Source organism: Clarias gariepinus, chromosome 20 (assembly GCF_024256425.1).
Source record: "Clarias gariepinus isolate MV-2021 ecotype Netherlands chromosome 20, CGAR_prim_01v2, whole genome shotgun sequence".
NCBI lineage: Eukaryota > Metazoa > Chordata > Actinopteri > Siluriformes > Clariidae > Clarias > Clarias gariepinus.
Window position 1 is genome coordinate 27,033,199 of NC_071119.1, and position 13,970 is coordinate 27,047,168.

General features: G+C 40.1%; 1 protein-coding gene across 1 annotated transcript; it reads left to right on the forward strand.

The window, feature by feature from the left end:
* Positions 1–10,386: 10,386 nt before the first annotated feature.
* Positions 10,387–13,645, forward strand: LOC128508449 (uncharacterized). Its single transcript, XM_053479793.1, has 4 exons — positions 10,387–10,814; positions 11,308–11,646; positions 11,994–12,088; positions 13,544–13,645. Exons 1-4 carry the CDS (start codon positions 10,733–10,735, stop codon positions 13,643–13,645), a joined length of 618 nt encoding a protein of 205 aa, XP_053335768.1. The 5' UTR covers positions 10,387–10,732.
* Positions 13,646–13,970: the final 325 nt, after the last annotated feature.

The window sequence follows — 13,970 nt, forward strand, 5'->3', positions numbered from 1 at the left end:
TGACATCAACTTATTTATTTATTTAAATATAGTTGAGGTAGAAACACAGGTTATATGATGACACCCAGATAGAAGAGACGCTTCCAGGCTATCTCTCTTCTGGGACATCATCCTTCCTGAAAAGCTATTACTTCCTTTTAAGCTGTGTAGACTCTTTATCTTCCCTGAAGGGAAAAGCTTTTCAGGCAGCAGGTCGGGTTGGTGCTCCATTGCACACCATGGCGGTTTTGCACGCCTACCAGGCTGACATGCTGAGAGACTTGAGTACTGGCGGGGCTCTGCAAGGTAGGCGTACTGGACTTACGCCGGGCCACAGACTTGTCTCTTCGTGCAACAAAGCAGACGGCTCGTGCTATAGGCCGTTTTATGGCTGCTATGGTCTCCGCGGAGAGGCACTTGTGGTTGAATCTCAGGGGCATTAAGGAGAAGGATCGTGTATTCCTCCTTGATGCCCCATCTTACCTCTCGGCCTACTTGGCGATGTCGTTAACTCGGTCGCCACTAGGTTCATGAGGCAAAGTTATATAACAAGCATTCGGGAAATTCCTTCCCCGCCTTGCTCAAGAGTCGGGACTGTCGGCCACCCAGTCTCGACCGGGTCTGACTGTTGCGAGGCATGAAACACACAAGGAGAGTGTTTTTGAGCTGGGCACCCCCTCGCAAGATTGGGGTGTGTCACGCAATCTGCCTCAAAAGAGGTCAGACTGGCATATTGTCTTCACCAAGAAGCCCTGAGGTTCATGTGCTCAGGACCGTGGGGGGTGGCCCCCCAATGGGGAGAGTCACGCAGAATTCCTTTTAAAGAATGAAGTGTTCTCCCTGGCACCCCCAGGAGGTTGGTGTTCTTGCTCCGCCACCACTGGTGTTTCGGCCAACTCCAGTCTCCAATAAAATGTTAGTTCTTCAGGTTTTTCCTGCCGTGTTTCAGGATGCCGAACATCTAACATCTCCCCCGTTTAACCAAGCCGCTGAGCTTTGCCACTTTCAGAGAAACTGGCAGCGTGGAAGCTACTGCCAAGTATATCTCCTTGGGTACTAAGCACTGTACAGAGAAACTACAGGATTCAGTCCTCACATCACCCTCCGCATTTCAATGACGTGGTCTCCACTTCCATGAAACCGGAAAGTGCGCAAGAGGAACAGGGGGCTGCGTCCAATTTTTTAGATTTTGCGGGCTTTACCGCTATCTAAAAATTAATCAATAGAAATATTGCCACAACACAGGAGGTTCCTGAGGTTCGCTTTCGGGGGCGAAGCTTACCGGTATCGGGTCCTTCCATTTGGTCTAGCTTTTTCACCCGCACATACACAAAATACATGGATGTAGTTCTGGCTCTTACGACTCCAGAGCATCCGTATTTAATTACATGACTGGCTGGTGTAGGATTACAAATTTATAAAATGTTAAATCTAGTTTTCAACGTAATAGTATATAAACTGAACAAGTTATGTACATTGGGTTTTACATTTTAAGATAAAGTTGGTGACATTCTAAGAAGATCAAGTCTTGTACCCCAGGTGTCAGAGACATTAACCTTTTGTCTTTATGTACTTCCTGACCACTGGGTAGGGTCCCAAAGTCAATGTGAATGCTAATCTCAAGGCCAGGCTATGCCTTTGTCTCTATGAGAATGTAAAGGTTTGGGTGATACTGTCAGGCTGATTAGATTAGCACCTATGCATTTGAAAGCCACTGTTATGCTGATGAGATCAGGGCTGGGGAACTTCCGGTACCAAGCTGACTCCTGTACTAGACTATGCTTTGTTTAGATTGTCTCCACCTCTTTGTATCCCTCCCTCTTGTAAAGTATAAACTCTCCAGACCTAAGTTTTTTCGGTCAGACTTGGATGACTACAGCGACGCTCGGCGAGTTCTCAATAAAGAGTAACTTCTGCTTGAATGATATCCCAACATCTCCTGGTCTCTGAAAAAGTTCCCAACACTGGCCCAGTCTCAGTAGCTAGCGCTTAGACATCAGCATGTCGTTCTAGTTCATCTTTGTTTCCTAGGATTGAGATCCAATGCCATGAAAGCATGCTCTTTCCTGTTTAGAGGACAACATTTTTGGGTGTCACATGGAATTTGAGCGTAAGCGGGCACAGCTGTCTCCCGCTCGTGTCGAATCCATTCTCAACACCGTCAAGGAAATCAAGTTAAACCAGAAAGTGACCATCACTTTCAGAGATCTTAGCTCTCATGGCAGCTGTATCCACGGTGACACCTTTGGGCCTTTTGCACATGAGAGCATTTTAGTTGTGGCTAAGAACCAGGGGATTTTACTCTAGGGCCAATCCCCAATAAGGGCTACGCGCCAGGTGCTTCGTACCCTTCCTATGTGGTTCAGACCCCGGTTTCTGACTCTGGGTCTCACTCTAAGTTTGTCTTGTTGTCGCAGATGCTAACGACAGAGGTTTCCCTCATGGGCTGGGGTGCGGTCTTAGATGACCATCCAGCCCAAGGGAGCTGGAGAGGCCATCTTTTTGCGCGGCACATCAATTGCCTCAAAATCATGGCTCTATTTCAGGCCCTAAAGCACTTCCTCCAGCAGTTGAGACTACCATGTCCTAGTGCGGGTGGACAACAATACAATTCTGGGAAAATTTCATGTAGCGGAGGTGGACCTCTTTGCCTCGCAAGATCAGCAAATGTCCCCTTTACTACTCTCTGACTTCCAGCCCCTGCGTCTGGACGCCTTGGCGGTCCCTGAACAGGACCAACTAAGTCAAGCTGGTCTTCCAGCCAGCGTAATTAAGACTATTCTAAGTGCTAGGGGTGCCTCCCCTCAAATAGAATGTGAAAGTTGAAAGTTGGTGCATGACGAAGCAGGTAGACCCAGTCCACTGCCGAATTGTTTCAGTGCTGGAGTTTCTGCAGGAAAAATTTGTCCTCTGGCTTGTGCCCCCTTGTTTTACATTTAGTCATTTGGCAGTGGTTGGCAGGTTGGTTTGGCAGTGGTTCACCTTGTTGAACCACTAGAGTCAGCGCCTCAGGTTTCTGACCCTTAAGATGGTTTTTCTAAATGGTGTTACCTTTCTAAGAGGATCAGAGATCCCTATTGTTTTTGAAGCCTTCTGTCCTCCGCCTTTACAGCTTCGGAGCAGGTGAGACTTCACTTACTGTGTCCAGTACGTGCTCTTCAGATTTACGTCCAACATGGCGTAAGTCAGAGCAGCTTTTACATGTTTTAAAGCCGCAAGCTGCATGAGAGATGCTATTGCCCTCTCCTATAAGGCGCGTGGGCTCACTTCGCCTCTAGGAATCAGGGTTCATTCAACCAGGGGAATCGCCTCATCAATTGCACTAGCAAAGGGTTATTCCCTTGGAGCAAGTGTGTGACGCAGAGGGTTGGTCCTCTCTGCACACATTTATTACATTTTTAGTCTGGATGTTCATGCTACTCCGGGCCCACAGGTCCTCAAGTCAGCTACCCAGACATAGTTCTGAGACCTTCTCGGCCTTGTGCGCCCACGCTACACAACCTTGGAGTCCAGACACTTTTCACGCAGCATCGAGTGTAGCCTTTGAAAGGGAACGTCTTGGGTTACTTTGCTGTAACCCTGTTCCCTGAAAAGGCGGGAACGAGATGCTGCGTCCCAATGCCGCACTGCCTACGTGACCGGACGCCCGTATAGACAATCAATCTGAGGAATGTTTCCGGTTCACTCCTATTTATAACCTGCAGGTGCGTCCTATCAGATGACGTCACCTGACCGAGGTTATAAAAGCCAAAAATTTGGCATGTTTGATACACACATGCTTCACAACCGGCAACATGACAAGATGTTCCCATAGCGTTTTCACGCAGCATCTCGTTCCCGCCTTTTCAGGGAACAGGGTTACAGCAAAGTAACCCGAGACGTTATAAAGTACAAAAAATTTCAGATGGTGTTTAATTTTTTTCTATGATTAATGCTTATTTGTGGTGTTTTATGTTTTATACATCTTTTCAAATTGAGACGTCATTTGTAAGTTGCTGCTGGTGTAAAACAGTGTTTTTATTTAATATAAAATAAAAATCTCAGTTTTATCCCGTTTGTCCTATGCTTCCTTCCTTCACAGAATTCTGTTGACCATGGTTAATTATAATTAACCGAGAATATTTAACTAAAATAATGTGGGAGAGTGTTTTAATAAAACGACGTCTATCCAACATGAATCAGACATTTGGCAGATGTTTGAACATCTAATTAACATCATCTAAAGAGCGGATCAAATTCATTTACCTCTTAAATACGTAGGCTAAACGACGTTCTAACATCTGGCACGGATGTCTCGGCGACATCTGCCAGATGAACAAACGCCCTCTGCCAGACATCTACCAGATGAAAAAGATGATGTCGCATAGACGTCTCCGCGACATGTGTGTGCTATCTGGGTAGACTTAACATTACAACCAAATTTGACGGATTGTAGCACAGAGTGAGAATTTTGTAGAAATCTTAAATTTTTCAAAAGCTTGCAAGCTGTTAGAACAAATCTCGCAAGAGGTGCCCAAATTAGCCCCATTGTCAATTGTGTTAGCATCATGTAAGCTACATGCTTGTCATGCTAGCGGCATGCTAATCATATAAGCTTCATGCTAGTATTAGTTTGTACATGTACATTCTATATAAAAGCTACATTTCTCGTTATGTACAACATGCCATTTCATTTGCTGTTTGACAGTATATACAGAACAAAACCCTAAATGCCTCAGTCATAAAAAACATTCCAAACCTTTACATAATTGTGTGATTTATCTTGACTCAGGTGCTCTGTTAATTGAATTACTGCCAACAGGTACTGTGCCTCTCACCCTGTCCACCGTCGCTCACACCTACCACCTGATCATGACGCCGATGGCGTGGTCAGCTGCACGGGATTACTGCAAAAAAGCATATGTTGACCTGGGTGCAGTTGAAAGTTTCAATGATTGGTTAAGGATATCAGCAGAAGCACTGAGACACTTAAAGGTTTCTCCTGCCTGGATTGGACTATATAACAATGTGGACAGCTGGCGCTGGTCCTTAAAAAACGTCCCATTGAGTGATACAGGTCTGACAAACTGGGCCTCTTCCGAGGGTTCTAATGGGAATGAAGCATGTGCTGCAATTGATTACACAGGATACTGGTCTGATTATCCATGTGCAACCCTGAAATCCTTTATCTGCTACGACTGTGAGTCACCATTCCTAAATTTCCTTTGTTTCTGTTTACTAATTATATTTATAACAATGTGTAAACTTTTAATTTTAGCTAGTTGTTTTTATTGCTTCGACGCATTACTAAACATGAGATTACCGTATTATTTTAACCATCTCTTTATCTTAATATAATTAATTGAAACTATTTTACTTACAATTATAAAAGTCATCACTCTACTGCTATCAGACATCCATCCTAAATATTGAAATGTGTCACACTTACAGATCTGGCCTTTAAAAACGCACGTTTTCGGAAAAGGGATCCCACGACTTGCCGCGAGTGCGCGCGGCAAGCTGTGAAAATGCCCTTCAATACCTGTAGGGGGCAGTCGTGTTTCAGCCTAAAGTATTGTGTGTCTACTGAAGCCGAAAAATGTTATGTCTCTTAGGCGCCCATTGACGGCAAGCGACAGAGCTCATACACGTGTCAAGCTCAAACTGATATGTATTTATTCATCATTTTCATTCAGAATTATTATTATTAGTAGTAGTAATTCTCCAAATTTATTATTATTATTATTATTGTAACGCACCCGCGTCTTTTTACTTGGCTCTGGTAGATGAGGGGAGACGTGTTGGTCATCATCAGCATGTATTATGATGTGGGATGTGGTGCGCTGCTGGGTCCAGTCTCACTGTCCCTGACCTGTTATAGGCAGAATCTGTTCATTAGAAGCATTTCACAGCATTTACCTCTAAAGCTTTTTCTTATTTTCGCGTAACCTTTTCTTCTTCCTGCTTTTCATTCATGGAAATTATTATTAATTTGCTCAGAAAATTCGCTGCATCGTGAAAGGATCAATATCTAAAAATTTAAAGATGCCCACGTGTGTGGACAAAGAATACAAGAGTGTATAATCTTTAATAAAGTTAGCCTAATACAATATTGTTTCCAATGCTGAAGCAAACATGATTTTGTTTTAGTCTATTCATTGAATACAACGCGACAGCGCGCTCCGAGGTGAAGCGCACCCACAGTTACTGTAATCCCCCATGTCACCTTTACAACAGGTGTGAAGTCATCAAACCGGTTTCGCTGCTGGGGGAATTCACAGAATTGGGGGTTTTAAAACAAATTAACAAGACCGAGCAGACTTTAGACAGGGGGTTTGGTTGGTTAGAAGTGGCGCTGACGGGGGGTGGGGGAGTGGGGGGGGGGGTTGAGGGAGACTCGCCTGCGGAGCAATTCAGTGTAGAACCGCCACTGCCTATTTTCCACCACATCACGTACTTCCCTGATCTCGGACTAAACTCCGCGCTTTGCTTTTATAATGTGGAGCAAGCTCGAGATCATATTAACGTAGCATTCATCATTCAAAGTTATTCATATCAGTGTATAGTAAGTGTGATTTGAAAAGTGCTATAACTCCACCTGCTACAGTTTCAGCCCAGTGGAACAATCTGACTACATGTGAAGTGCCATGAAAAAGTATTTGCCCCTTCCTATTTTTTTTTTCTTTGCATATTTGTCACACTTGTATAGGTGGAATTTCACCTAAACACTTTAGGTGAGAACGTATAGGTTAATATGTATAGGTGAGAACAGCTGATTCACACTTGGGGAGAGTGAATAATTTGCATTTAAATGTTGTCTGGCATTGTAAGCACACGCAGTGACACTAAAAGAACAATAGGATTAATAGGAATAGGAGGCACTAAAGAGGAGGATTTTAATTTAAATTATAAAAAAAATAACCTGCGTCTATTTTTAGGCGTGCAAGCTGCCACTTTTTAGTCTTATAATGCCCACATGACATGCTGGTACAGAGCTGGACATAGCTCATCCATGCCAATGATCCCGGGTTTGCACCCTGGGCTATAAAATACAAGTACGACGGCCATCCGCGGACAGCAGCTCCTGCCTCCGTCCGCTTGCGCTTGCTCTTCTTTGAAGTCCCTGGGGCGTGTTCCAATTGCCCCGTTTGCATGCCGCACTTCCGCGTTGTGTGCGCGCGTCTCACTCACACCGCGTAGTAAAATCCACTGTAAACCAACAAACCCCGAGTATTTTATAGCGCAGATTGGAAGCCCGTGATCTTTAGCAAGGAGAGCTCTTCTTCACTATTCGTGCCTAATTCCGCAGCCCCACTTCTTCGCCTATCTGAAGGAGAGGCCGCCTAACTAGTGAGCGAGGAGCGATATTGATTTGGGCGCACGCCGTGACAGGCTGGAAAAAAACTATTGTCCTCAAAAATGTAACAGATGAGGACTCTGATTAATGTGCAAAAACTATATAATAAAACTATATAAAACTACATGCCTTTTTAAGACTCAACTTTTATTTAAGCGCACTCACAATAACGAAAAAACGTGATTTTATAAATGTTTGAAAGCAAATAAGCTGCGCTGCTCTGTATTGTTTTTGGTGAACTTGAGCGCGTCAGAAAATGAACGCAAACGTTTTTTTAAATGGTCAGAGTTAGTCTGCTTGCTGTTTTCCCGGCGCGTTCATAATCATTAGTCTACTTCTGCCGGTGCGCTCTGGAAAACTTTATGCATGCGGCTGAGCGCTGATTAAAACTATGGAGTAAATTAAAGAGGAGAATCACGATGCCGAATCGAAGTCCTGAGCCCAAACCTCATTTAAATTAAAATAACAAATATTATAAGTAAAAAACAATAGCCCACGTTTAGAAACCGTACATACGGTGTATATACTGTACAACACACGTTTATCAACCTACATAAAAACGCTGCCTTTAAAAAACGCTTTATAAAAACGCTGCCTTTTGTAAAATGAAAGTACTTTACAAAAGACAAACTGCTTTATTTCAGTCAGGAATTCACAATCACATCACATTCCAGCTATTATTTCCAGCCGTAGTTAAATAATGTATGAAATAATTATTAAATGCTGGACACAAACAGCAAATATGATGATTATTATAAAAAGCCAAAAGAAGCTCGTGGTCATAAAATAATATTTACTTAATAATATAATATATATAGTTCATTCATGTCTTCTGATGATGTCGACACATTTTTTACGTTTTAAATAAGATATGTTGGCATATTTACGAATCAGGACATTCGCATAGTTAAGACTATCAGATAGCCTACTATCAGGAAATTAAATTAATTTCAACACCATGTAAACCGAGACATTGCCATGTCTTTTACTGTTTTGTCCCTGTTAAAACATTACAAAAAATATATAAGAAACTTATTAAGAATTTTAAAGCACGAATTTGGGCATCTCATTTCATCATTATGAAAAAAATATGAAGCACATATACACACATTTATCATGAAAGATCTGTTGTAAAGCAAAATAAAATTCATGTTTGCTTCAGCATTGGGAACAATATTGTTTTAGACTAAGTAATTATACACAATTTTTCGTTGTACAGTACTTGGTCCGGCGTTTAAATAAAGTCCTTCCATGCGCCATCTGGCGGATATTCAGTGAAGCACAACACATTTATTTAAATTCCCGAATGTTGCTTACGGCAAGTCGCGGCGCGCCGCGCGCTAAATTGAGGCATCCCGCGGGAAAACACGCGCAGTCTTAATGACCACATCTGTACACCTACAGCATTTAATTGTAAAAATCAAGAAACCTACATAACATAACATGGTTTACGTGGTCGTGGAAATCCTGCAAAGTCATACAAAATATATATATTTTTTTTAAGAAAAAAGAAAGTTTCTGCGTTTGCTTGTGTACACGTGTGAGTCAGTGTTGATCTCCCACCGGATAGTTCTGTGTAATCTGTTTAGTTAAAAGCTTGGGTGTAGCAGATTAGGTGCATCAACTTGTACACAGTGTTTTTGCATCTCTGTGCACTTAATTAAATGTTAAAAAATGACAAAAGGATGCTAAAAGACACCTCTCAGGCTGCATAAAATCAGTGTTTTTCCTAAGAGCAAATTAATCTAAATACACACGAATGTTTAGGGGGTAAGATTTCTAAACACTTACCAGTAACAGTGCCGTGGTGCTGGCTGCCGTAATCCTGTAAGCACTGTGCGTACAATCTTTAAGGATGTCGTTAATTTTTATGTCACTGAAATCTAGCGGTTAGTGCACATTTCTAGCTTTTTTCAAATTTGACTTGTGTGTTAGCAGGCAAATACAAAGCATAGAAATTAGCAAAAGAAAACAGCTGAAAATTTTTCAAGCTTTTAAAAGTTAAAACCAACCTGTTGCACACAGTGAAGATTTTAGGAGCAACAGTAGCACAAGCTCCAACATAAGCATAGGAATTAGCTTATAACCTGACCCCACCCCCTGCTCGCCGATGGCCAGAAGGTAATACCACCTGACTCTAAAGCCCCAGTACACATTGTGCATCAGATATTCATTTTTAATTGTTTCAGACATTTATTTAACCAGCCACAACTAAAACTGTAGTACACATATACTTGGCAGTGAATAGTAACCTTCTTAAGGTGGCCACACTACAGATTTGCTGTTGATTCAGATTTGCTGTATTAGTTTTATCCCACAGGCTTTTATCATGCCTAAACTTTTTTAACAATTAAGTAAGCACCTTTTAAGGGAGTTAGGTTAAAACTTTGTGCACACTATGCTACTTTCTCTGGTGCGCCACCTAATGTGTAAATAGCACATTTCAAGCATGTCCATTTGCTGATGATAACTAGTAATGACAAAATTATAAACAATTTTCCGAGCATAAAATCATCCATGGCTAAAAAAAGAAATAAAATGATTTCACATTGCTTTTCAAACTGATCTGATGCTGATCTCCTTCTGTGTCCCTTAAGTGTCATATTTATATATCGATTCATGAAACTTGGGTCTCACAGGATACCACACAATCAGAACAGTCCCTATGTGATCCTCCACCACAGGAGGACTCATCTGTGTTAAGCAGAAACAGACTTTGTATTGTATTATTATATTATTGCCATAAGTGTTAAATATGACACTTCATCACGAAACCTTTTAATCCTAAATTTCTCTAAGGAAAAAAAAAAGAAAAGTGCCAATTTAAATAATTTCTAACCACCTTGCAAAGGCTTGATTTTTAGTATATTCTTTAAAATGTATTGCATGGTACAAAGTAGGGTGCTCCCCCTACAACAGACAGAATTTCCAAAAGTACAAAAGTTTAACAGGATTAGGGCTGAAACGATTTCTTGAGATGAAAGCCGCCAGTAAACACCGACGAAGAAGTGCTTACGTCACCCACAAAGTGAAAGGAAACGCAAACAGTTATCTGTGTATTGATTTAAGGGAGCGTTCTGTTGTGGGCTGCAAAATGGAAGGATGATGGAAAATTATATTCAAATCTATTTTAATGTGTGCCTTTGTCAGGAAGCGCAGGGAAAGATAGGGAGAGGAAAGGGAACCCAGGTGTCGATTTACAGCGCGAAAAGGGCGTGACTCAGACGCGGTTTTAAATGGCGCGCCGGCCACTTCTGAGGTTAGGGGAAATCCTAGTATTGAAATCTTGATACGAAGCGACAGGTCAAAAAGCCAGTTAAATTAGTCCGCGGAGCGTAATTCTAAAAGGGAGCGAGCAGAGACATGAACATGAATCGAAGTGAGAGGTCAAAAACAGCAGGGAGACGGGGAGTGTAAATGAGCATGACAGACGGAAGGAAAACATGGGCATGTGATAGAGATGACATGACAGCGTGGGAAAAAAGGAGAGATGACGGCGGTTAGTGATGGAAACGTGAAAGCCTTAGTTTTTTATATACTTAAAGTCATTTGAAAAACCTTGTTTTTTGTTTTTGCATCTGAGAAAAAGCTTTAAAATAAAAATGTATGGCACTGTAATGCACTTAATTCATCTCAGTCAACTTTATTTATAACAACTGTTCCTTGTATTGTAAAATTTTTATTTTGATAAAATGCTGGATGCATTTTAAAAAAAGGTGATTTTTCTAAAAAGAAAACCAATTAACCTTTGTTTCTCTTAAAATTCTACATTTCTGTTTAATTAAGCAAAAGTAAATTTTATCTAATTACTCGATTAATCGATGAAATTTTTGGTAGAATACTCGATTACTAAAATATTCGACAGCTACAGCCCTAAACAGGATGCAAAGAAACTCTAAAATCCTGTGTTCTAAGAAGGACAACAAACAACAATTTATTCACGTTATCATGCACTACTTTTGAAGCAGTGTATTTCTTTTTCTCTTTTACAGCTACACTCACTGATGTTGCCAGGTTCATTCCCTACATTCCTCCGCTGGACTGGTTTGGAGCTCAGGCTTACTGCAGACAATTTCACACAGATTTGGCCAGCGCAACCACCTCAATGGAGAACAAAGAAATAACGAAAAATGTTGTAATCTACACTTCCTCTTGGTTTGGTCTATTTAGGGACACTTGGACATGGACAGATGAGACCATAGCTACAAACATTCCATGGGATCCTTTACAGCCTACTTTCGAAACAGGCAACGAGAATTGTGCAACGTTTGCTGAAGGACTGAACTATAACACACTGTGCAGCAATCAATATGCCTTCTACTGCCACTCCAGTGAGTCTTTTTCATGACTATTTATTAAGAAAATGCAATACTTTAATAGATGAAGTTGCTTCATTATGATTTTAGCTTTCTTGCTTTTTTTCATGCTCTTTTGGAGTATGAATTTACCTTTATGTAATTAATTAACCCACATATTATAATTATAATTATGTGAGGGTCAAACTTAAAGTATGTACTATAGCTGCCTAGGGGTTAGGGTTTTGCCTGTTTTTGCACTCCAGTATGTAACCTTACAGTACATTAATATGATTAAACTTACATTATTTTATTATAATTAGTGTGTTTGTGTGTGTGTGTGTGTGTGTGTGTGTGTGTGTGTGCGTATCTGTTCATTATAGCTCCACCAGTGAGGCAGGTGCAGATAATAAAAATGCAGGTGGACTCTGATGCGAATGTTTTTGATCCTGCTATACAGTTGTCCATTTTACGGCAGGTGAGTTGGATGAATAACAAAAAATTATTATAATAAATAAATAAAAAAGCACAGTGTTACATTACCATGGCCACTTTCACAACCTGAACATAATATGTGATTTATTACTATTAATATTATTCACAGATTAGTACTGTATATAAGTACTACTACATACACTACCATTTAAAAGTTTGGGATCACTTGCAAAGTTCTATGTTTTTGCTTAGTGATTTATTTTTTACATTCTACAACAATATTGGGCATTTATAAACTATGAAATAACACATATGGAATTAGGTAATTATGTAACAACAACAACAACAACAACAAAGGTCAGCCTTTCTGGAACAGTCTTTCAAGAACAATACTGTATCAAGTGCATTTACAAAACCCATCAAGCTCCATGATGAAAATGTCTCTCATGAAGACCTTCCCAGGAAAGCAAGACCAAAACTCAGATTCAGATTAGAGCTGTTATAAGGGTTTACAGTAGGGATGCACCGAAATGAAATTCTTGGCCGAAGCCGAACAATAATGAAATGCTTGGCCGAAGGCCGAAGGCCGAATACCGAACGCGGTGTTTCGCATTTTTTTTTTCATTTATTTTGCCAATTTATATTAATTATTTATTAAATAGTAAAAATTTGCTTTTTACTATTTTGTGTTGCTTTACAGAAAAATAAATCAAATAACAAAAATACAATTTTAAAATACTTATTTAACACTGAACATTTTTTTTAACATTCCAGCAGATATTATACAAACAAAGCTTAAATATACAATTACAATTGTTATAACAATATAACTTAAAATAAATAAATTAGTAAAATAAAAAAATATTTTTATTTGACCATCTTTAAAGCCCCCCCTTCTTGAATAGCCTATGTTAGGGCTATAACTGACTGTTGAAAGAATGTAACTCCGTATGTCTACAACAACAAATGTGCATTAAATAGTGCAAAAAATGTGGATTCGCTGCTGCTGTTGCCATAGCCGCCGCCTTGTCTTTCTCGTACTCTGCATGATGTTCAGGGTGTCTTGATTTAAAGTGATAAATTAAACTTAAAGTGCTGTACGTTTTTGCAGATGCACCCCCTCTGAACAATTCAGCAGAACAGTGTCTGCAAACGGCCGTTTTTGCCTCTTTCTCTGACACTTTAAAGTGCTTCCACACTGCTAACATGTTTGCTGCATAAAGTGCGCGCCTCTCACTCTACGCGGGTTACTATTTGATCTCGTCATTAAAAACGTCATTGTTCTGCAAAATTTATTCGGCCTTTTTACTTATTTACTTATTAGTTGCAGAACATTCATTGCATCCCTAGTTTACAGAAATGCTAACTTTCACTATTAGAATAATTTGTCACATTTTCAACAAAAAAGTAGCATAAGGGACAAAATCAGATGACATTAAGCATATTACTTCAGAGCAATAGTTAAAAAATAAGTAAACTCTAAGTTATTGTTCTTTAGATCAATCTGAAGCTGGTTGGATTGGGCATGGTGAACATCACAGTATCCTGGAGGGTGCAACCAAATGGCAATATCTTCTACAAGAAGGAAAAAAATCTGTAATCTTCTTTCAGCTTACTCTGAAGTTAACATATAACACTTGTAATGTGTACATATAACATTCTAATGCGCAAACAATGTTATGTACAATATTACTACAATCTATATAAAACTAGACAAATGTCACAAAACATATTTAGTATTTCTGTGAGTGTAACTGGTTATGTCTTTTTATTTGCTCTCTTTAAAAAGATGGATTATACATATTTTTATGATTGTGCTGTAGACTTTTTTTAGATGGATTATACAGAACTTTTTGTGCTTTTTTGTATTAGTGTGCTGTAGAATTTGTAACGTTTGAGAAGCAATGCAGTGAACATCATATTTA